The 24,072-nt window shown below is 40.7% G+C and overlaps 1 protein-coding gene across 4 annotated transcripts in view; it reads right to left on the minus strand.

Annotated features, from left to right (window-relative positions):
* NFYC (nuclear transcription factor Y subunit gamma) overlaps positions 1-24,072 on the minus strand; it is a 70,237-nt gene that overhangs the window by 17,033 nt on the left and 29,132 nt on the right. For all 4 annotated transcript variants that reach the window (XM_066269504.1, XM_066269508.1, XM_066269507.1 and 1 more), the window contains exons 2-5: positions 13,035-13,147; positions 5,400-5,471; positions 3,976-4,089; positions 156-251 (exon numbers count right to left, since the gene is read on the minus strand). In XM_066269504.1, coding sequence (XP_066125601.1) covers positions 156-251; positions 3,976-4,089; positions 5,400-5,471; positions 13,035-13,139 — 387 coding nt within the window. In that variant the 5' untranslated portion in view covers positions 13,140-13,147. The remainder of the gene's footprint in view (positions 1-155; positions 252-3,975; positions 4,090-5,399; positions 5,472-13,034; positions 13,148-24,072) is intronic.

Consider the following 24,072-nt stretch of genomic DNA (forward strand, 5'->3'; position numbering starts at 1 on the left):
GAGAAACAGAAGATGTTAAAGATGGATCTGGTCTAGAGAAGGAGAAGCAAAAGAAACAGCCAATGATGTGTGCTGAGAGGGAAAGGAGCATTATCTGACACCCACACACACGGTGCTCTTCAGTCAGCAGCAGCAGCTACGCCTTCCCAGCTCACCTGACGCTTTGGCGGTTTCAGCTCATCTCTTGGAACAATATCGATGAGAAAGTCAAACTGATCAAATTTTGTAATTGCCATGGCGATATCATTCCTCTGTAACAAGGAAAACAAAAGGTGAAAAGTTAGTCTGGGAAGAAACTAGTTCACCTGGCTTTATACCCTCCACATTATAAGAGAAGACGATAGCTCCTAAGCCAAACTAAGTGTCCATAAATAATAGATATAAAATATATATATATATATAATATTATAAATAAATAATACCTTGCCTCTTTGGTTCACAAGTAGTTAAAACCTTTTTTGAATCTCCTGGCTGAAATCTTAACTCATTAATTTTTGCAATTTTTTTCTACTCACTGGTCTGTAGCTTAGTTTCCACAAAACTGTAATTTTTATTTTGAAATTCAAAATCGCAATATTAAATCCATGGTTTAAATCTTGTTTAATGTAATATAAATACTGGATGCCTGAAGTTACTAGATAGAGGCTCAGGTGGGCAGACATCGGAGTCTGTGAACTAATGATATTGAAACCAAGGCCCACTCTGAAGGGAGTTCTTTCTGAGATTGACACTCCCTTTCTTTAAACAATAAAATTAGAGTTTCTTCTTTTTTTTTTCTTTTTTTTTTTTGTTTGTTTTTACAGGGACAGAGAGAGAGAGATAGGGACAGACAGACAGGAACAGAGAGAGATGAGAAGCATCAATTATCAGTTTTTCGTTGCGACACCTTAGTTGTTCATTAATTGCTTTCTCATATATGCCTTGACCGCAAACCTTCAGCAGAAGCGGACCACGTAACCTCTTGCTCAAGCCAGCAACCTTGGGTCCAAGCTGGTGAGCTTTATGCTCAAGCCGGCGACCTCAGGGTTTAGAACCCGGGTTCTTCCGCATCTTAGTCCAATGCTCTATCCACTGCGCCACTACCTGGTCAGGCTCTTCTTTTTTTTTTTTTAACTAAAAACCAACATACTAACACTTTATGAAAATTTTAAAGAAAAAAAAAAAACAGAAAAAAAGGACTGAACTCTAGTGAAAGATATGCATGTTGAAGTATTTAGGGAAAAGTAAACTCTGACATTCATTTAAAAATAGAAGACAATTGATACAGCGGGACAAAGAGATATGGGGATAATATAAGTAAAATTTTAATGGTAGGATCCAGGTGGTGAGTGTGCAAGTGTTCACTATAAACTCTGTGCTTATATTTCAATTTTTTCATAATAAAAAGTTGGGACGGTCATCCTACTAACAAAAATCCTTAGCAACCTCTACGTATCACATCTTAAGAGGTGACTCATCAGACAAAATAGAAGGGGATGGAAATTTTCTGTTTTTTCCTTTCCTTGTCTGTGATGGCCCCAAGCCACTGAAATGCAAAACTCCAGTCCACCATTCTTGCCAACTACCAGCTTGATAATAAACCCATCCTACCGAAGCAGGGAACATCTTAAAGCTGCCAGGACTAATTTAAGATTAGTACGATATAGTATCACATTCTTGATGATGTCACCTACTCAAAGCTATCTAAATGGCTCATCTAAGGATGGAATGAGGGAAGAAAAAGAAATAATAATCACCTCCAAACACACACCAAAGTGTTCTAAAGTATTTTGAAAACATATATATATTTAGTCTTTTTAACATTTTTAGTTTGTCCTTTTAAAAAAATGTTTATTGTACTGACTTTAGAGAGAGAAGAAGGGAGAAACGGGGAGAGGGAGAGGGAGACGGAGAGGGAGAGGGGGAGAGAGAGAGAGAGAGAGAGAGAGAGAGAGAGAGAGAGACAGGAACATCATCCTGCTCCTGTATGTCCTGATCAGGGGTCAAACCAGCAGCCCCTGCCCCTTCGGGACGATGCTCCAACCAACCTAGCTATCTGGGCAGGGCAATTTTGCCTTGTTAAGTGCTAATTTTTTACTGAATTATTACTATTATTCAATAAAATACAGGTATCTAAAGTACACAGCTGGATGAATTTTAATAAATATATATACCCAGGTGACGATTATCTAGATAAAAATATTACCCTGCCCCACAATCTGAGGTCACCACAACTTTGATTTCTATCACTATGGACAGTATATGTCATCAGGTGCTACATAATTTTTTTTCTCTGGTTTCTTTTGCTTAACATAGTGGTTTTGAGCTTCATCCATGTTGTTGTATGGATCAATAGTTTGTTTCTTTTATTGCTGAACAGTAATTCATTTTATGACTATATCAATTTTTTTATATATTCCTCTCTTGGTGGATACTATTATAAATAAGATCAGTATGAACATTTTTATACAAGAATGTCCACACTTTTGACTGTGTAACTAGGACTGGAATGGTTGAATCATAGAGCAGGGATATGTTTAACTTTACTAAAAGATGCCAAATAGTATTCCAACATGACTGTACCACTTTACATTTTTGCAAGCAGTATATGAGTTTCAGTTACTCCACTTCCTTACCAACACTTGGTATTATCAATTTTCTTTTGGATTTTAGCCATGTTAGTGGGTATAAACCAGTATCTCATTGTGGTTTTAATTTGTATTTCCCAGATGACAAACTATGTTATGCACCTTTTCATATGCTTGCTGATCATCTGGAATCTTCTTTTTTGAAGGGCCCATTCAATTGTTTTGCACACTTTATTTTTTAATCTTAACTGATCTTTTTTTTTTTTTTTTAAGTGAGAGGAGAGGAGATAGTGAGATGACCCCCACATACATCCCCACTGAGATCTACCCAGCAACACCTGTCTGGGGCTGATGCTTGGACCAATAGAGCTATACTCAGTACCTGGGGCCATACTTGAACCAATCAAGCCACTGGTTGCAAGAGGGGAAGAGAGAGAGAAGGTGAAGAGTGAGAGAAAGAGAAGCAGATAGTTGTTTCTCTTGTGTGCACTGAGTATCAAAGCTGGGACATCCATACCCCAGAGAGATGATCAATCCAATAAGCCAGCCAGCCAGGGCCAATCTTAATTAATCTTGAAAGTAACTTCAATTGGCTCTCTACATCTACAAATCTTCAAGGCAGCATAAGGAAGTTCTTAATGTCTAGCTGCACTAGAATGCAGGCTTCCCAGGGGTAGGGATTTGTTGTTTTGTGTATTAATCCCCAGAGTCTAGAAGAGTGCTCGGCATATTGTGGGTGTTTAATAAGTATTTGTAGAATAAATACATGCATTTTCAACTTTGGAGGTAAGAGGAAACAAGAGGAGAAAACATAATTTATTTTCTTGGCTATGTTTTTAAAATACTGTCGCTCTCTTCTATCTGTCACACCCTTCCTCTTATGTGGGAGAAGCCTTTCCTCCAAGAGCTGGGACCTGGCTGTTGTGGGGAGAGCCCCTAGAGCCAAAGGCCAAGGAGTCTTCATACAATATGAGTGGTGATTTGTTGGATTAAAATAAAAAGAGAACCAAAAAAAAAAAGAGAAAAAGGATTTCCAGGAAAGCTGACAAGAAATAAAAAGGCTAATGAGGTTAGTAAAACAGATTCTTCCTGGGATTGTCCTTTCCTGGAGCCTCCCATGGCTTCCAATCATTTATCTGGAAACAGAAATATCATGCTAGCCTCTTGTTCATAGTGAGGGCTCACCATGTGAACAGTTCAGTCACTGAGTTGTGAAAACCAGGCGAGAGATGCAAATTCTTGTTGGGGAAATACTATTATCGCTATAAGGTATCCCTGCCTCCCAATAGTAGAGGAAGATGCTAATTACACATGTCAGCTTGACAGAGGCTAAAGAAGAACAATCTTTAGTCCAAAGCCATGCAAGAGAAGCAGTCAAGGGCAGCTGCTTGCCCAGTTATCCCATTACCTGTAGAGTCCGGCGCTTATTATCCTCTGTGTGGATCCAGGCTCGAAGAGTCAACTCTGTGATAAAAATCTGGGCTGCCTTGGCAAAGAGCACAGGGGCTTCTGCACTGATCATCTGCAACACACATAGGCCCTCCCTGTCAATCATCAGTAAGTCATTCAAATCAGTTAGTTTGTCCCTTACCTCATGTCCTGCCACTGGACTATGGAGCAAGGGTTGAAAAATGAGAAGGTGGTAGCCTCAGGAGATCCCAAGGTAAAATAAACCCACAAGTAGGACAAAGCAGGTAGAAGGAACGAGGCAGAAAGAATACTTATCTAGCATCTACCATGCCCTTTCTTACTCTCATAATAGCCTTTTAGAGAAATGAAGGTGTAGGAGAGGTGGAGGTGAAGTAACTTGCCCAGGGCCGTAAAGCCAGTAAGTGGTATAATCCAAGGAGAGACAGTGTGGAGAAAATAATGAGTTCAGGAGTCAAAGGATTCAGGCAAAAACTAAGGCTTCCCATCCTTCTGGGCCTTATTTTTTACATATTAAAAAAAGAGGATAACCTTCCAGTGTTGTGTAAATCAAATAAGAAAATATATGTGAAAGCACCCAGCACAGGACCTGGAACGTAGTAGTGCTCAAGTAATGTAAGCCCTTGCTCAAACAAAGCTCCGAATCCTCCGGGAGGCTGTACAGAATAGAGCCATTGGAAGGGCTCTGGGGTTAAGAAAGCAGGAGATAAGTAAAGGGATCTTGGTTTTCCTATCCTGGGCAAGTCATTTTTAACCTTTTTATCTATTTTTCTATCTATAAAATAAAACTAAAAATTCTTATCCCATCAAGTCTCATGAGGATACTATGAGGAGGAAGTAAACTAATAGGAAGGAAAATTGCTGTGAACTGTCAGCTCTCTATACAAATACAAGAGACTTAGTTTTGAGTGGTAGGGAGAGAGTCGCTCTTTCTCTAAGAGGTGTAGGGTGTGGCGGACTCCTAGGAATACAGTAACGGCCACCTCCAAGTATACCCTTCTCACAAGAATTATTCACGTAAAACTTACAGATGCAACATCATTATCAAATATTTCTTAGACCTCAGATCAACAAATTAGAGATTGTAGTAAGATGGCACTGTCTTGCTGATTTGGTGCTACATGTTTATTCTACCTGCTGAAAAGAACTGGGTGATTCAAAGAACACTCAGCATCTTTTCAACATCTATAAAACAGGATATCCCAGGTTCTGAGAAAAACCATACAGTAATTCAAACTGATCAATTTTAACTCACTTAACAATTTTATGAGGAACCAAATGAAAAAGTAACAGACAATAACAATATTTTCATCTTTGTTTAATTAAACTCTGAGCTCTAGAGAAGTGAGCAATAACCTATCCATCATTTTATCATTCATATAAATAAAATTAATGTGAATTCACCTTCACATCTTCATCCAGTTTCATAATCTTCTTAATACGGGCCAGTGGGAGTTCCTGCACTCGGAAATCTTTCTGAAATGAGTAACAGAAGGTGCATAAATGATGGGGACAATCAATAGGGCAAGACACGAAGCACACTGACTGACTTGGTCCCTCCTTCCAGAAAATATGGCAGGAAAGGAGGTACAGAAGAGATGAAATACAAGCTCCAGAGCAAACTTCTTAACCCATGCAGAGCGTTATTAAACAACTGAAAGGTTTCAAGATAAACTTAGGATGGCTTCTAACAGTGTCCTCCTGACAAGTAGCCCCAAACACCAGGTTCTTTGCCAGCACAATATAGAGGTGCATTATGAGTGTCTTTTTCTTCCCAGGAAAGTTTACCAGTATGTAATATGCAGATTAAAATTAGATTTTTGGCTCAGGAGCATTCATTCCTCTAGGTTGCCAATTCGTTCTTCTATTCAGGGATTACAAGGGCCAAGTGCCAGCAGCACCTGACCACAGCGACCCCACAGTTCTCTTCTGCCAGTGTGATATCACTACTTCTGACCTTTGCCAGGAGTTCTCTTCTGCCAGTGTGATCACTACTTCTGACCTTTGCCAGGAGCTCCGTTCTGCTCATAGCAGCAAAGGGCTTGTCTCCAAAACTGGCTTGGGGGAGGAGGCAGAGGGGATAAGAAGAGGGCAAGGGTGAATGTATCAGCCGGCTTTTGGAATAGCCCTGGCACTTTTTTCTTAATAAACAAGACTGAGCTGGGGGGAAACCACATCAATTTCACTCTGAACAGGATTAAAAAAGGGCTTTTTGACCAGTACAACTCAATTATTTGTGATTAAGCCCTTTTTTGTTTTATTTTGATACTACTAGTATTTAACACCTGCCCAATGATGGAGGCAACTCTAGAAATAAAAATCAATTCTGGGTTTTAGAGCTGCAATGAAGACAAAGGTGCAAAGGCAGAGATTAGCTAAATTCAGCAAAATCCCTGCTGGGACTAGGTGTCAAATGATTGATTCTATAAGTGGTCTGAAATGTGACTCACCAAACCCAATATACTCACCCGGGAATTTGCATCATCACATTATAGAAAAGGCAGCTATTATTTGAGATTTGGTATAATCAACATACAAAGTAAACTTTCTTATCCAAGATCAACAGAAACCTCAATTATATGTCAAAGGGGGCATTTTGGAAAAATATAAACAGCCTTCCCAGAATCCATTTTATAATTACAGAAGAGCAACTAACAGGATAACATGTAGAAGACATCTAATTTCCCCATGTAAACTCAACAAGCTCCTTGGCTACTGGCTACCACTCACCCCCACAAACTTCCAACACCAATTTTTCATCTTTTCCTTTTCAAAACTTCCCATGAAATCGCTACTAAAACTAGCCCAGGAGTGGCAGAGGATTAGAAGTCCAGTTTATTAAAATTTCACCAAAAGAAGAAAGCAGAACACATTATTTCTATTCTTATTTTTCTCCTCTTTCATTTCCTCATTCATATAACTCAACTAATATATCTCCTACTAAATAAAAGATGCAAATCTATTCTTACCTTTAAACAGCTTATAGTTTGTTAGAGACTAACATAAAAACATTATAATCCCCTAGCCTATACCAGAAGGGGGGTGCAAAATCCCAGAGGGACAAAGAAAATAATCAGCTGGCAATGCAGGGAGGGCTTGGAATGAGCGGGAAGAGTTGGCACATGTTCCACAGAGAGGCTGACATCTGAATTGTGTCTAAGGGATGCTACAAATTTGCTTATTGGAAAAGTATGAGAATGTTATTCAGACAGAGGGAACAGCATGCACAGAAGCACAGAGACACAGAAAATATGGCCTATTTAGATTTTAAATATATGACCTTAATACAGAGGTGAGCAACAGGAAAGAGAATGCTGGATTGAGGCCAGACCCCAAAGAGATTAAAAAACAAAGCAAAACATTTAACCACAGAAATCAATCACTGCTCTTCCTTCTTGTGTGGCATATCACAGAAAACGAAGCTGCTAACCAGAAACGCCAAAGAGAATGCTGGGGATAATCATTTGGAAGGCCTCCCGGGATGATACACACAGATTAGAACCATAAGATTTAGCTTTCTTGCAAATGTGCTCTAATTTGGCTTGGTTATTGAGTAAAATTTCCACAAGATTGTTCCAAGATTACTTAACCAAAGACCAACGCTGATAATAAAACCTCCTTTTCCTACTGGAAAGAATAAAATACCACTTTTAGAATTTCTGAGACTAGTCTCTAGTCAAAAGCAACAAGAAAGGGTCAAGGATAAAGAAATTATATATCATTCCCACCTTGGAGACGTATGAAATGAGGCAGAAATTTATAAGAAGCTCAGCTCTAAGCCCCACCCCAACCCATTCTTCTGTGAGAAACTTTCTCATAATGCCCAAAACTTGAGCTCTTCAACAGGCAGTATGTGAAAAGTGAATCTTCAGATACGTGGGTTATGTATGTATGGTTGGGGGGGGGGGGGGTCATTATTATTGACAATAGACCAGTTTCCTATAATCTCATCCTAGCTTTCCAGTTACATATAAGGGTATGTGATAAGCTGAATGGAGAGGGGAGCCCCTTCACTATCAGTAGATTGAGGTCCACTAAATTGGCTTTCAATTCAATGCCCCCTTCATCACTGGCAACCATGCAACTGATGTGGATAATAATATGAATTCTCCTGATGCTGATCCAAGCGGAAGAACAACCGAGACAGGCCAACTTTCTTTCTGCTCTTGTTAGTGTTATCGGCAAGGTGGAAGAGCAGATTCCCTCTCAGAACATTTCTGTGTTCCTGACCCTAATGAAAGAACACTTTTAAAATGCTGCCATCTGAAACTGCTGAGTTTTAAGAAGTCTGAATTCACTCAATGAGAGTTCAGAGCCAAAGAAAAGTCAATGGGTCTCAGGCTGCACTAAAGAACATCCCGAGTTTCAAATAATGATGAGAAATCTTTTCCAGGCCTACCTGATCAGGCACTCCGGCAGACAAGATTCAAATCCTCTCAAAAGCGGTGATTCTCCACCTCGGCTGCATGTCAGAATCACCTGGGGAGCTTTGGAAAAACAAGATGCCTGGACTCTACCCTAGACTAAGTAACCAGGCATCCCTGGCATCACGGGTTTTTAAACTCCCCTATGACTATCATCCACAGTGAGGGCTGAGGGCCACTGCTGCTTTTAAAGCCTTACAACTCAAAGTGAGGCCCTTAGTCCAGCAATGGCTTCTCATGGAAACTCAGAAAAAATGCAGATTCTCAGGCTCTGCTCCAAACTTACTAAATCAAAATCTGTATTTTAACAAGATCCTCATGTGATTCATTAGACAATGAAGTTGGAGAAGCACTGCCCTACGGGAAAGGCTCAAACAACACAGGACCTGTTTTATAACAATTCACCAACCTTCCCTCCAAGTTCTCGTTTAAGTGGTTATCTGATTTGACTGTAATGTTAGCAATGCCATTGTCCAATCTGGAGGCACTGAAGAATGAAAAGATGTAACTGGCAAACAAAAGAAAGTGACCTAGGCACTGAATTCCAGTTAACTGAAGGCTGAATGAAATGTAGGGAGTAAGTTAAGGGAAGATTAGATTTTTCTTTTCAAGATTCAGCACTGTTGCCTCCCTAGCTACCCTGCAAAAGACGAACATAGCTTTTTCTTGCCCACTTTTAAAGAGGTCTAGGGGGGTGAAATTCAATGGCAAAAAGTCTGTCGATTATTGTTTCCAGAGCTCTGCTGAGCAGGAAGATGGTATTTTACACAATTATCCTGGGGTACAATCATTTTGGTACAATTTTTAACCAACTTCAATTCCAGCTGAACACCACCTGGATTTATGCACAATTACAAGAGTGAGGAGGGCATGATGGCCACTCTGAGATGAGAGATAAATTACTTTTGCAGAACTCAGAACAGACTGACTAGGGCCAGTATTTACAATACATCATGTAATATGTATCACCTAGCAAGCTTCAACTACTTGTTTTTAGAACAATCTTTGTCCCTGTCTTGAAGATCACAACACCTTGTGAATATTCTCATAAGATTTATTTATGTTTGGATAGTGTGAACATAGAATTTTTTTCTTTTTTAGAGAGGTGGGGGGGATGAGAAGCATCAACTTATAGTCCTGCCACTTTAGTTGTTCACTGATTGCTTCTCATATATACCTTGACTGGGGAGGGGGGAGGGCTCCGGCTGAACCAGTGACCCCTTGCTCAAACAAGCAACCTTTGGACTCAAGCCAGTAACCATGGGATTATGTTGATGATCCCACACCAAGCTGGCAACCCCACGCTCAAGCCAGACCAGCCCATTCTCAAGCTGGCAACCTTGAGGGTTCAAACCTGGGACCTCAGCATTCCAGCTCAACGTTCTATGCACTGTGCCACCTCTGGTCAGGCAAGAACATATGGATTTTTAAGAATTTGTTAGACACATTGATATGTCAACCTAAGAGCCTCTGACATAGCTGAGGAAGTCTAGTTTATGGGGGTTTTTTTGTTGTTGTTTTTTTACAGAGAGAGAGTCAGAGAGAAGGATAGACAGGGACAGACAGACAGGAACGAAGAGATGAGAAGCATCAATCATTAGTTTTTTGTTGTGCATTGCAACACCTTAGTTGTTCATTGATTGCTTTCTCATATGTGCCTTGACTGTGGGCCTTCAGCAGACCGAGTAACCCCTTGCTTGAGGCAGCGACCCTGGGTCCAAGCTGGTGAGCTTTTTACTCAAACCAGATGAGCCCGCGCTCAAGCTGGCGACCTCGGGGTCTCGAACCTGGGTCCTCGGCATCCCAGTTTGACGCTCTATCCACTGCGCCACCACCTGGTCAGGCTAATTTATGTGTTATTAAGTTCTGGAAAGGCAGACTAAATACTAAAATACCTGGCAATGTTACAAAGATAGAGGTGCAGTCAGAGAAGCAGATGTTGTCATGTGTCATAAGGAGAGACAGATAAATGGATAAATAAAATGTAGCATCTGTATATATAATATTCCATATATACATACAGACTGAAGAAGGAAAGAAATCCAGTCACATGCTAGAACATGAATGAATCTTGAGTACACTATACTAAATAAAAGAAGCCAATAACAAAGAGACAAATACTGTATGATTCCACATTTATCAGGTCACAGAAACAGAAAGTAGAACAGTAGTTACCAAAGGTTGGGGATAGGAGGAAAGGGTAGCTGTTGTTTAATGGGTATAGAGTTACAGCTCTGCAAGATGAAAAAAGTCCTGGAGATATGGTGCACAGCAATGTGAATATATTTAACACTACGGAACCATTTTTAAATGGCTAGGATGGTAATTTTTTTTTTTTTTTTTTACCACAATTTAAAAAAAAAATCAAAGCCTGACAAAATACAGAAAAGTTAAGTGCTGAGCTTGAACCTCCGGAGTTTCTCTGGCCACTTGCCTGATTTTGGATTTCTGTTTCTGTGCTCAGCTGGAATGCAGACTTGCTGTACTGACCTAATCCCACACACCCTAGGAGGACACTAATTTTATACCAGGCTAACCTCAGCACTAAAACCTGATAAGCTTCACCATGAGATTATCCTTTTAAAACATGAACAAAAGACCCTGCTAATGACTTCATAATTTCATTTTTTCCTGCCTTCTCTTTTATATCGGAGACAGTGTAGATAAACCACCACTCTTATTACACAAGAGAAACAATGACTTTTTAGTGGAAGTCCACATGTGAACACAGGTGACTAGGAGAAAGGCCAAGTTCAATTTCTGAAAAGCTACCATATAAACAAACCTGACCCACAAGTATATTCAGAATAAGAATTAGTTTTTTATCTGTGAAGTTAGTGGACACTAATCATAATGAGGAGTTATTTTATTTATTCATTACTTGTTTATAGTCTGTCTCCCCCACCAGAATACATGTTCTGTGAGTGCAATGACCTTGTCTGTCTGGTTTGCTACTGAATCCAGGGAATCTGGTATAGCCACAGTGGGTGCATAAGTATTTGTTGAGTATGTCAGAGGTTAAAAGCCAATAACTCTAAGAAATTGCAACATAAGTTCTACATTAGGAAGGAATCCAGTGTCTGCTCTGCTAAGATGGTAATACCTTAAGGGCAGGAATGACACATCTAACAGAGAGCTCCTTCAGTATTTGCTGAAGTAACACCAAATGCACCATTCTTCATTAAGGACATGACACTATATTCCAATTCTCACCTGTCTCACCTCCTGCTACCACGGCTGTAGTCCTTGTTCCTACCTCACCTCCACGACCCACACTGGAACCTCCGTCATTCTGAACTTCCAGTCACTCTGAACTTCTTGCTGTTCCTCTAAACATGAGGCCCTCCCCTTGGGGCCTCCTTACTTTTACAAATGCCAGTCTCTCTGTTAAAGACATACTCTCCCACTCTTTCCATCTGGTGAACTCTTACTAATATTTCAAGACCCCAAAAAAGTCCCCTTTAATTAAAGCCTCCCTAACTCAACCAGGGAGAAACAAGCACTACGTCCTCCGGGTTCCCACGGCACTTTGACTTTTACTGCTTCAGACTCATCACTGTGCCTGACACAGGAGGTATACTGCTCACAAACATTAGGGGATATTTTAGCGCTTCATCTCACATGTGAAGCGATAAAATATCCCCTAATTTTTGTGAGCAGTATATTTAATACACTTATTGAATAATTACACTAGTTATAATTGCTAGACTGTAAGCTCCCCAAGCGCTAGGGTCATATTTGATTCTTTTAAGTTGTGGTTCTCAACAGGGGATGATGTTAGGCCTCAAGAGACATCTGCCTGTCAAGAGAGGGGAGAATGCTCCTGGCATCTACTGAGCAGAGGCCAAGCATGCTGCTACACATCCTACAATGCACAGGACACCCCTCACAATGAAAAATTATCTGGATGAAATGTCAATAATGCTGCGCTGAGAAACCCTAATCTAAGTATATCTTTTAAAACCTGAGAAGAATGCTTAGAACATATCTGCTGCTTTTTTGTTTTGTTTTGTATTTTTTAAAGGAATGGTATTTTTTAAATTTTATTTATTGATTTTTAGAGAGAGGGGAAAGAGAGAGAGAGAGAGAGAGAGAGAAGGGGGAGGAGCAAGAAGCATCAATTCCCATATGTGCCTTGACCAGGCAAGCCCAAGGTTTTGAACCGGCAACCTGTGTTCCAGGTCGACGCTTTATCCCACTGCGCCACCCAGGTCAGGCCATATCTGCTGTTGAATCAATTGTCCAATAGTTTTCATCAGGTTCTAGAAATCTGGCAGGGCCACTAAATTGGGCCTAAGAAATGAGCCGAAGCTACTGAAGGAAAGTCAGAGCTCTGCTTTTCTGCTTCTATAAGAGATATGTATCACATTAAACTACCTCCAAGTCAAAGCATCCACGGCAAATCCACTTGCCTAATAAAAGTCATTAGATGTTAAAAAAAAATCCTTGTAGTCACCTTATCTAAGGTAAATTATATTTTCATTTCCCTACCCAAAGGTCAGGAATAAATTATGCCTTGGTAAGTGTGCTTGAGATTAAACATGCTTTAGTCTAAGTTTTGGTTATTCATCTCTTAGCTCTTTACACTCTTCAAAACTTTCTCATTCTTTCTTACCACTGTTAAATTCCGGATTTCTTCCATGACACGGGGCCAGAAAGACTGCAGGCTTTGCTGGGCATCACTGCTGCTGGTACTACCAAATCCTCCTTCTGTGGACATTTTGACAACTGAAAACAAACACATACGAGACACATTAGAAATAATAATAAAGTCAGATTTTCAGTCCAGGTTATTTATATTTTTTCTTGTGGATGTTTTTACTACTTCATACAATGTTTCAACAATGGGGAATTTAAGATAGAAAGAAGAGGGTCAGAACCTACATTTAATCAACTGCTTTGTGATGGGGGAAGGAAGATTAGTTAGATTCCCAAATCAGCTCTAACTGTAAATAAGACTGTAATGTCTTAAAAGACTTACAGGGGAAAAAGTAAAAAACTCCAAATGGCTTAAATGCTTATCTGGCAAACACTTAAATGCAAGAAACAGTTTAATCAAACACAAAGAACTAGAAACTTAGTGATGTCCTATGAATTTGTATTCTGGGAAATTCGAAAAGGTTTAACAATGCCAGTGACAGGATGCTGGCAGAGAGCTCTGTAAGTCATTAAGAACTAATTCTGAAGGGCTGAAAGAAAAGCACCAAAGCAGGTGTCACATGACCAAACGTGTTCCTTTCCAGACTCCACACGGAAGCAGGCTGGGCAGATCACTCTCCATCAGCGGAGTGGAAGGAAGGCTGATAAATCTAGGGTTAGACTGTGAGAATGTTTGATTCACTTAGATGTTTGCCTCAGATTGTCCTACAGGTCTCTGATTTTTTTTTTTTCCTTTTAAAGGAAATGATGAAAGGAGAGAAATGGAAGGAAAACAAGAGTACAATCTTCAAAGCAGACTTCACTCTGCTATAATGACATTAGTGGGTGATGATGTAATGAGAAAAGCTTTGGAGCCAATTTCTAGTGCTGGAGGCCTACAAGAAGCTCTATACATCAACAGGAACTCTAAGTACTAGGAAGCAATATGATCTTGGAGCTCCTAGAGGGAATTAAAGTGAAGAGGATTGAATCACAGTTGGAAATGACTAGATAAAATCCTGAGTCCTAAGTAACAAACTAAAGTTCTCAACTCGGCTCCCATTACATTTTCATTTCTCACCATATACATATAACCTATACACTATTTTCTTAGATGTACTGAGAACAAAGAAATCAAGGTTGGGCCCTGGCCGGTTGGCTCAGTGGTAGAGCATCGGCCTGGCGTGCAGAAGTCCCGGGTTCGATTCCCGGCCAGGGCACACAGGAGAAGCGCCCATCTGCTTCTCTACCCCTCCCCCTCTCCTTCCTCTCTGTCTCTCTTCCCCTCCTGCAGCCGAGGCTCCACTGGAGCAAAGATGGCCCGGGTGCTGGGGATGGCTCCTCGGCCTCCGCCCCAAGCGCTAGAGTGGCTCTGGTTGCAACAGAGCGAAGCGAAGCCCTAGAGGGGCAGAGTGTCGCCCCCTGGCGGGCGTGCCGAGTGGATCCCGGTCAGGCGCATGCGGGAGTCTGTCTGTTTCTCCCCGTTTCCGGCTTCAGAAAAAGAAAAAAAAAAAGAAAAAAAAAAAAGAAATCAAGGTAATCTATAAGTTTAATTATTTATTTTTATTAATAGTCTTACAAGGTACTCATGACAATGAAGAGAGACTCTAACCTTTTAAAATGGAGCAAATAAAAAACTCTTTCTAGAAATGAAAATAATCATTTAAAAACTTAAAATAAGAAGCTAACCTTTGCGGCCCTGGCCGGTTGGCTCAGTGGTAGAGCATAGGCCTGGCGTGCAGGGGTCCCAGGTTCGATTTCCGGCCAGGGCACACAGGAGAAGCGCCCATCTGCTTCTCCACCCCTCCCCCTCTCCTTCCTCTCTGTCTCTCTCTTCCCCTCCCGCAGCCAAGGCTCCATTGGAGCAAGGATGGCCCGGGCGCTGGGGATGGCTTCTTGGCCTCTATCCCAGGCGCTCGAGTGGCTCTGGTCGCAACAGAGCGATGCCCCCGGAGGGGCAGAGCATCGCCCCCTGGTGGGCAGAGCGTTGCCCCCTGGTGGGCGTGCCTGGTGGATCCCAGTCGGGCACATGCGGGAGTCTGTCTGACTGTCTCTTCCCGTTTCCGGCTTCAGAAAGATAAAAAAAAAGAATCTAACCTTTGCTATTGTATGAATTTATGGACAGCCCTGATGTTAGCAAAATCTACTGTGCATACCGCTAGACAAAGGAGGAATATGCACGATTGCCAGTGTGGTATCTTGTATACTTGCTAATGAGTGAGTTTAGTTTGAATATAAAAGTCTGTGAGATTTAGAAAATTGGTTAACAACATCTGGTTGTCTTCTGATATTTTCCCACAACCATTACAAAGGTGAACAATTCAAGTAGCACTTTTAAAACCATCTCTGCAAAGTCTGCTTTTAAATTTTGCATTGCTCCAACTAAGGATGTCTTGGCGTAATCAGTTCCCAAACATATGGGCAGTCAATAAATCATGAATGACTTTTTGGCTGGCTCAGAGCCACCTACTGTTGGGAGTGGGGCTAGGTACAAAATAGAAGTTAACAAGTATTTTTGGAACTCAAAAATGAATTAAATGTTAAGTTTTTAACTTGAGAGGTCCATCTCAATCAGACAATCACAGATGGATAATGGAAAAAATATATATCAATAAAAATGTCCTTCATATTTTACTGCATTATAGAAGTCTAGGACTGAAATAAAGACATTAAGAGTCACCCAGCCTGACCAGGCGATAGTGCAGTGGATAGAGCGTCGGACTGGGACGTGGAGAACCACGTTCAAAACCCCAAGTTTCCTGGCTTGAATGTGGGCCCGGCTTGAATGCAGTCTCATCCAGCTTGAGCACAAGGTCATTGGCTTGAGCAAGGGGTGACTCACTCTGCTATAGCCCCCCCCCCATTCTAGGCACATATGAGAACACAATCAATGAACAACTCAGGTGTTGCAACGAAGAACTGATGCTTCTCATTTCTCTCTCTCTTCCTGTCTGTCCCTCTCTGACTCTATCTCTGTCAAAAAATAAATAAAATATTAAAAAGAGCCACCGAGGCCCACCCCTCTAAAAGCTGCTCACAGCTCTACTTCAACCCCGCTCAATCCCACCATCCTAAGTGGTCATGTAGCTTAAATATAAGCTCTTCCTTCTCCGGTTCCAGAAAACTGGCTTACTGGTAAGGCATTCTGTTCCATCTTTGAACAGCTCTGACTATTCTTTACATTAAGTTGAATTTACAAACCAAGTTCCATTTGAGCTTTGGATTTAGAATTATAGCTTTTTAATTTTCCCAACCAGAAACCACTTTCTATAAATTCCTGACTTCAAAGATACTCTCCTCATCAGGGACGGAAGAGCCTATCATGAGGTAAAAGACAAAAAAGTTTGGAGAATGTTTTCTAGCATTTTGCACAGAGTTGATTAGTAGCTAATTCTTTCAATATCCATTGGAAGAACACAAATTATTACTGTAAGTTCCTAGAAAACGTAGTACATACTTTGATTCAAAAGGCTTTCCTTAAAGCAGATCCAGTCTTTACATGGTGCTTTAAGAATCAGACCAAATCTGCCTGACCAGGTGGTGGCGCAGTGGATAGAGCGTCAGACTGGGATGCTGAAGACCCAGGTTCGAGACCCTGAGGTCACCGCTTGAGTGCGGGCTAATCTGGTCTGAGCAAAAAAGCTCACCAGCTAGAGCTCAAGGTCGCTGGCTCAAGCAAGAGGTTACTCGGTCTGCTGAAGGCCCGCGGTCAAGGCACATATGAGAAAGCAATCAATGAACAACTAAGTTGTTGCAACACGCAATGAAAAACTAATGATTGATGCTTCTAATCTCTCCATTCCTGTCTGTTTGTCCCTGTCTATCCCTCTCGCTGTCTCTGTAAAGAAAAAAAAAAAGGTAAAAAAAAAGAATCAGACCAAATCTCAAGCAACAGATTTTAGAAAAACAAACTGATGCTTTCAGTATTTGCTGACCAAAGTACAACTTAACATAAATAATAAAAAAAAACCTGCCTGACTGGTGGTGGCACAGTGGACAGAGCATCAACCTGGGACACCGAGGTCACTGGCTTGAGTGCAGCTCATCTCACAAGCTTGAGTGAGGGGTCGCCAGCTTGAGTATGGGATCATTAAAATGATCCCATGGTCACTGGCTTGGGCCCAAAGGTCACTGGCCTGAGCAAGGGGTCACTGGCTTGGCTTAGCTTGAGCCCCCTGGTCACAGCATATATAAGAAGCAATCAGTGAACTAAAGTAACACAACTACAAGTTGATGCTTATCATCTTTCTCCCTTCCTATCTATCTCTGTCTGTCTCTCTCTCGCACACACAATAAAAGAATAAAACCTAATCATAAACAGAAACAACTTTTGCTAACCAAACACCCCAACAAAAATATAAAGCAACTTTAATCTTATCACTTATTTTAATAATTACTATATTAATAGCAATAAAATTGATTTTGCTACAAAAGTAGCCTATATATAATATCTACAGCCCATGTAAAATATGTTAGGTTCATCTTGTAGGAGAGAAGGTATGTATTTAAAAGTAAGAAAGAGATTTGTATTCCATGGTGCTTTTTATCCCATTTTAAAATTCCTATCTCTATCATGGGATAAAGCTATTTATATACAGTTGACAAGGACAAAACTGCCTTAAGACCAAGCCACATTAGCTTAGATCACTCTTATGAAAAATGCAATATAGAATTTCCCAGATTTAATTCATTATTGATATTAGATTTATCATTCATGATCATTAATCACTTTATAAATACTTGAATAAGGCTCCCTGACTATTTAATAAAGACTTAAGGATCACATGAAGTATTGAATGGTTGCTGCTAGAAGCAATCTCAACCCCAATATCTATTAATTTATTTAGTTTTAAAAAGTTTGCTTTCCCCCTGGCCAGATAGCTTTCAGTTAGTTAGAGCATCGTCCTGATATGCCAAGGTTGTAGGTTTGATCCCCAGTCACGGCACATACAAGAATTAACCAAGGAATACATAAATAAGTGGAACAACAAATTGATGTTTCTCTCTCTCTCTCTCTCTCTCTCAAATCAATAAATAAAATTAAATTTTAGCCTGACCAGGCGGTGGCACAATGGGTAGAGAGTCGGCCTGGGATGCTGAGGACCCAGGTTCAAAAACCTGAGGTCATCGGCTAGAGTGCGGGCTGACCAGCTTGAGCGCGAGCGGGGTTGCCAGCTTGAGCATGGGATCAGAGACATGATCCCATGGTCACTGGCTTGAGCCCCAAAGTCACTGGCTTGAAGCTCCAGGTCACTGGCTTGAGCACGGGGTCACTAGCTCTGTTAGATACTCCCTACCTTACCCCTCCCCCCGTCAAGGCACATGAGAAAGTAATCAATGAACTAAAGAACTGCAACAAAGAACTGATGCTTCTTATCTCTCTCCCTTCTTGTCTGTCTCTGCCTGTCCCTCTCTTTCACTAAAAAGAAATAATAATAAAAATAATTAAATTTGAAGAAAGTCTGCTTTCCAAAGCTAGAAAGAGAGAATCAAAGTCCATTGTGAAGAGGCCACTACTCCAATGTTCAATTCAACTGCCACCTCTCCATAAGTCTTCTCTAAAGAGTCCCACCTGGAAGTGATCACTCCTTGTGAATGAACCTAGAGCCTCTGATTTGTATTTCTTTCTGCCTTCACCACATTACCCTGTATAAACATTTTTCGTGTGTCTTATCATATTTCCCTTACTATTTAGAAGATCCTTGTGGCTAGGTCCTGAGTATGATTCATTTCTGAATTTCTCACAGCATCTAGCATGCAGTCTGATAAGAAATTACTCCTGAATAAAAGAGTAGCAAGAGAATTGCTGGGTATGGTCTTTCAGAGAAAAAGAGGCCTCTTGGAAAGCTTGGCCCTGAAATAGACTTATTGGGATTGTTTGAACATTCAAAGGAAGTGGTCATACAAAATAAGCAAGGTTCTCTCTGGGCCTTTAGAGGAGTACAATCAGAAATCCATATGATTGGAAACACACATACAATGCCTGACCAGGCGGTAGCGCAGTGGATAGAGCGTTGGATTGGGACACAGAGGATCCAGGTTCGAAACCCTGAGGTCGCCAGCTTGAGCACGGGCTCATCTGGTTTGAGTATAGCTCACCAGCTTGAACCCAAGGTCGCTGGCTCAAGCAAGGGATCACTCCGTCTGCTGTAGCCCCCTGGTCAAGGCACATATGAGAAAGCAATCAATGAACAACTAAGGTGCCACAATGAAGAATTGATGATTCTCATCTCTCTCTTTTCCTGTTTGTCCCTCTCTCTGTCTCTCTCTCTCTCTGTTTCTGTCACAAAAAGAAACACACACACACACACACACACAGACATACACACACACACACACACACACACACACACACACGGCATACGTGCAGTCCTGAAAACTGCAAGGTAAAAAACATAGATGTGTAGCATTCCCAAATAAAAATCTTTTGAAAGAAGACCCCTCTCAGAAAGGAGACTAGGACAGATAAGCAAAGTTTGAAAACTTTATGACAATAGGTAAGTAGGAGGAGAAGGTCAATACTCTGTTTGGCCACCTATTAGCAGATAAGGAGAAAACCATGGAGAAAATGAGACAATTCAATCATATCACTCAAGGGTGGCTGATCTAGCTGTCACTCTAATCTCCAGTTACTCTTTATTATTCTTGAAGAAAGAAGAAGAGATCTAGGCAGTTTTCAAAACATCCCAGAAGCAGAGTGCTCCTCTTTTAAGATTCTCTTGGAAATCTTTAAAACTCTTGCTTTTGATCAGGTAGCATTCTTGCCAAATCCTCCCTTAGTGATATGCCTGAACATAGTAAGGATGTATCAAAATAATCAACCTTATAAAATACAAAGAAACACAAGGTTTTATTCCAATATTCCCTAATTTCTAATATACTGTACCTTTTGATTTTAGCTCTCCTATTTCTTGGCATTACCTCATTCTCTCTACAAAAGCCCTTAGTAATAATATGCCCACACCCACAATACAATGCTAAACTAAAATCAAATTAAATCATATGCTTTGGGGCGATAATACTTTTTTTTAACTATTATTCATTTTAGAAATAAGAAGGGAACGAGAGAGACAGAAACATCACTCTGATCCTGTATGTGCCCTGACTGGGAATCAATCCACTGCCTGCGTATCTCTGGATGATGCTCTAACCAATCAAGCTATCCAGCCAGGACTTGGGGCGATAATATATACTTTAAAACCTTAATATCACAACAACTACTCAAAAGAAAAAAAGACAACAGAAAGCTCCTTTAAAATTAAGCCCAATCCTTGACCAATGCTGCTTCTATTAAAGTACAATACCTGACTCATCCCAGGCAGTCAGGTTTTACCTAAAAAATAATGCTCTCATTGTCAAATGTAAGCAAGTATCTTAGACCAGCTTTGAATGAAAAACAAATCTAAACACTGGTACCATCTTTCCCTTTAATGGTCCGCCCAGTCCAACTTGCAGCCTGTAGGTTGCTGTGAGTGACCGCAACATTCCCATTGTCTCCAACTTAACATACACCAACCACCATCTCCGAGAGTTCAGAGCACTTATCTTCACTCCCTTTTTGACTTGTATTTTAATCATGCTTTCTTCTGTCATTAGAGGGCAAGATTTTTATTTTAAAGCCCAATTGGCAGCACTACCACATGTATATTATGTTCCAGTACTACTAAAAAATAGTGAGAATTTAAGAAAAAGAAGGAATATTAATATGAATAAATGGGTAAGAAGAAAGGGGGTAGGATAAAAGCTAATTTGTGCTTGCTATTTTAGATACTCTTCCAAACTACAAAGAAAAATAAAAACTAAATTTGAGAACTAGATTTCAAAACAAAACAACTCTACCAAAAGACAATTTAGTTCTCATGTTTGTACAGATAAACCTAAGACGTTGTTGGGCAGATAAAATGTATTATGCTCACTTTGTTAAAGAGGGAGGCCATCGCCCAGGTGATATTAATGTGTGTTGAGAATCCTTGTAGCCTGGGGCTTGGTTTTGGGATTAAGCCTTTCCCACCCTTTTTGATGTAGGGCGGTACAATCCAATCATGCCTCAGAGAAGTGACTTTGTATTAGAGACTTCCCTGTTTTGTATATTGGATTAAGAGTTTGGATTGCTACACTATAAAATGGGGACGAAGTGGGAGCTTGGGCTCTTGGTTCCTGGGATGATTAGCATGAGAGTAGAGCCAGCAGCGGAAGGAGGCCACGTGGAGGAGGCCAGGAGAAGCAGCTAAGATGGCGGAGTGCTGAGTGAGATGCCAGTTTGTGTAGAGTTTGTATCTGGGATAAGGAAGGAGATGGGTAACAGAGGAGAATAAGTCTGGTGAGCTAGAAACCTTTGATTCTAGGAAACTCGGATAAGTCAGTAGCTTTGTGAGCACTGAATGTGAGTGGTTTTTGGAACCCAGTGTGTATTTTTGCTTGCCTGCCGAGTGCAAGCTAGGATTAAAGACTATGGCCCATCAGTTTTTGGCTCCATTGTTTCTTTACCGACTGTCCGAATCCAATGCGAACCTGCATGGGCCAGAAGGTGGCTGTGATAGTGGCCCTGGCCGTGGCTCCTGGCTTTACAGACGTATATACCATTATCAATCATGGCTAGAAAGCATTTCCAGCCTTAAGGAGGCATATGCTCTTCACAATAAAACCAACCTCAAACTGACAATTTAAGAAAAAGAAAAATAGCAGTTCTCTGAATATCAACAGACCTATGTTTGTGAACTGGCCTGCTGTCCGCTGCTAGTGGCCTTGGGCCAGTCACTCCACTAAGCTACTCCAGGACTAATGTATACCGAACACCTATGCTAAGGAGTGTCTGATATAGAAGGCCTACACTTCACTACTTGAGGATGCAGTAAATGAATAATACAAGAGAAGACAGGGTGACTAGACAGAATAGAGAGTTCAACAGTCTTTATTTAAGCTCATCTAAGGTTTCTACTTAGTGCCAGAAACCTCACTACTTAAGTTCCAAACCTACATAAATGGATATAGATGATACCCACTACTATAAGAATGAATAATGTAGCCTTACAGGAGACCCTTTCCTGATTAATGCCAAGTTTAGTGTTTGAGGGTATGTCTGTTTCTAGCTCCAAGAGGCCAAGTATAAAGTTTTTAAACTGCCTATTAGAAAAATTATGCTTTCCAAAAGGCTAAGGGCTGGAACTGGCTGCACATGCTCTCCTAAAGATCTGCTCTCAAGGACACATTTTTACATTGGCAGCAGAAATACTTTTCCTTCAAAAACATAACATTTCTGTTTGCAATCTACTACAACATAACCTTTTAAATAGAGGCTAGATCATAATATAGTTATAAATAAAGGCAAAGCAACTGGAATAAGCAATGAAATTGATAGGAAGGCATGAAGAGAGTATTTGCAAACCTGTTTCTCTGAAATTGAAATGATATGTAAACATCCTACTTCATATACCTTCTTCCTCATTCCTTCATTAATGCTCAACTTAAACCATCCATGCATATATGACAGCAATAAAACACTATCAGTATTTGGTACGATGGAGAAAAAATACCAACTATTTTATTTTTTTTCTTTACAGGGACAGAGAGAGAGAATCAGAGAGAGGGATAGATAGGGACAGACAGGAACGGAGAGAGATGAGAAGCATCAATCATCAGTTTTTCGTTGCGACACCTTAGTTGTTCATTGATTGCTTTCTCATATGTGCCTTGACTGCGGGCCTTCAGCAGACTGAGTAACCCCTTGCTTGAGCCAGCGATCTTGGGTCTAAGCTGGTGAGCATTTTTTATTTTGCTCAAGCCAGATGAGCCCGCGCTCAAGCTGGCAACCTCGGGGTCTTGAACCTGGGTCCTCAGCATCCCAGTCCAATGCTCTATCCACTGCGCCACCGCCTGGTCAGGCAACATCAACTATTTTAGTTAAGTATTCTATAAGCCAAGGTCCATAAACTTAATAAATAAATTAAAAAAAAAAAAAGACCCGCAGCCTCTTTTTGTAAATAAGTTTTACTAAAGACTGCAACACATTCATTTACATTGTCCGTGGCTGCTTTCACACTACAACAGAAACCTTGTGACCTGCCAGCTGAAAATGTTATCTGGCCCTTTACAAAAAAAGGGTTAATAAACATTTAGAAACCAGTTCTAAAGAATGTTGTTAGCCTGACCTGTGGTAGCGCAGTGGATAAAGCTGGAAATGCTGAGGTCGCTGGTTCGAAACCCTGGGCTTGCCTGGCCAAGGCACATATGGGAGTTGATGCTTCCAGCTCCTCTCTCCTCTCTCTCTGTCTCTCTCTGTCCCTCTCTGTCTCCTTTCTAAAATGAATAAAAAACAAAAAACAAAACAAAAAAAAAACCTACAAAGAATGTTGTTTTATTTCATCAAATTCTTCCATGACAGAGGTAGTGTTATTCCCCATTTACTGATGGAGAAACTGAGTGCAAGAGGTTAAGAAGCTTACCCTAAATCAATGTTTTTCAACCACCAGTCTGCCAGAAATTTTGTGCTATCTGCAAGAGTTAACCACCATGATGTTGTATGAATACGATTATAGACCCAATGATCTTAGTCAAATTTGTTCATGTTCTGGCTCATTTGTCTTAGCAGTCCCCAAAATAATTATCCTATTTTCACCAGTCCCCAAGTGTAATAAGGTTGAAAACCACTGCCTTGAATCACACAGCTGTTATATGGCTCCCTCACCTGTTCAGCCACCATTAAAAGTAAGCTGGGCTACTCCTCTGCCCCACAGAAGTATCTGTTAATCTCTTTGACCCTCCAACCTAATAGGAGTAAATAAATTCTTGCAGAAAGAATGATGAGTAACTGGTTTTTCAGGCCCTGAGCCTAAAAGAGAATTCTGACAGAAGCTGGAGACAGAAATAGTACCTGTAGCCTGAGTCAAATTGATCCTAAAACAAAGAGCCATTTTGCTTGCTGGATCTAAGATTCAGAAACTCTGAGAACAACCTCTTGTCCAGCTTCTGGAAGGATCCTATGTTTGTGTATGATCAAGAGAGGCAAAAAGTGTGAT

Source organism: Saccopteryx bilineata, chromosome 3 (assembly GCF_036850765.1).
Source record: "Saccopteryx bilineata isolate mSacBil1 chromosome 3, mSacBil1_pri_phased_curated, whole genome shotgun sequence".
Lineage (NCBI taxonomy): Eukaryota > Metazoa > Chordata > Mammalia > Chiroptera > Emballonuridae > Saccopteryx > Saccopteryx bilineata.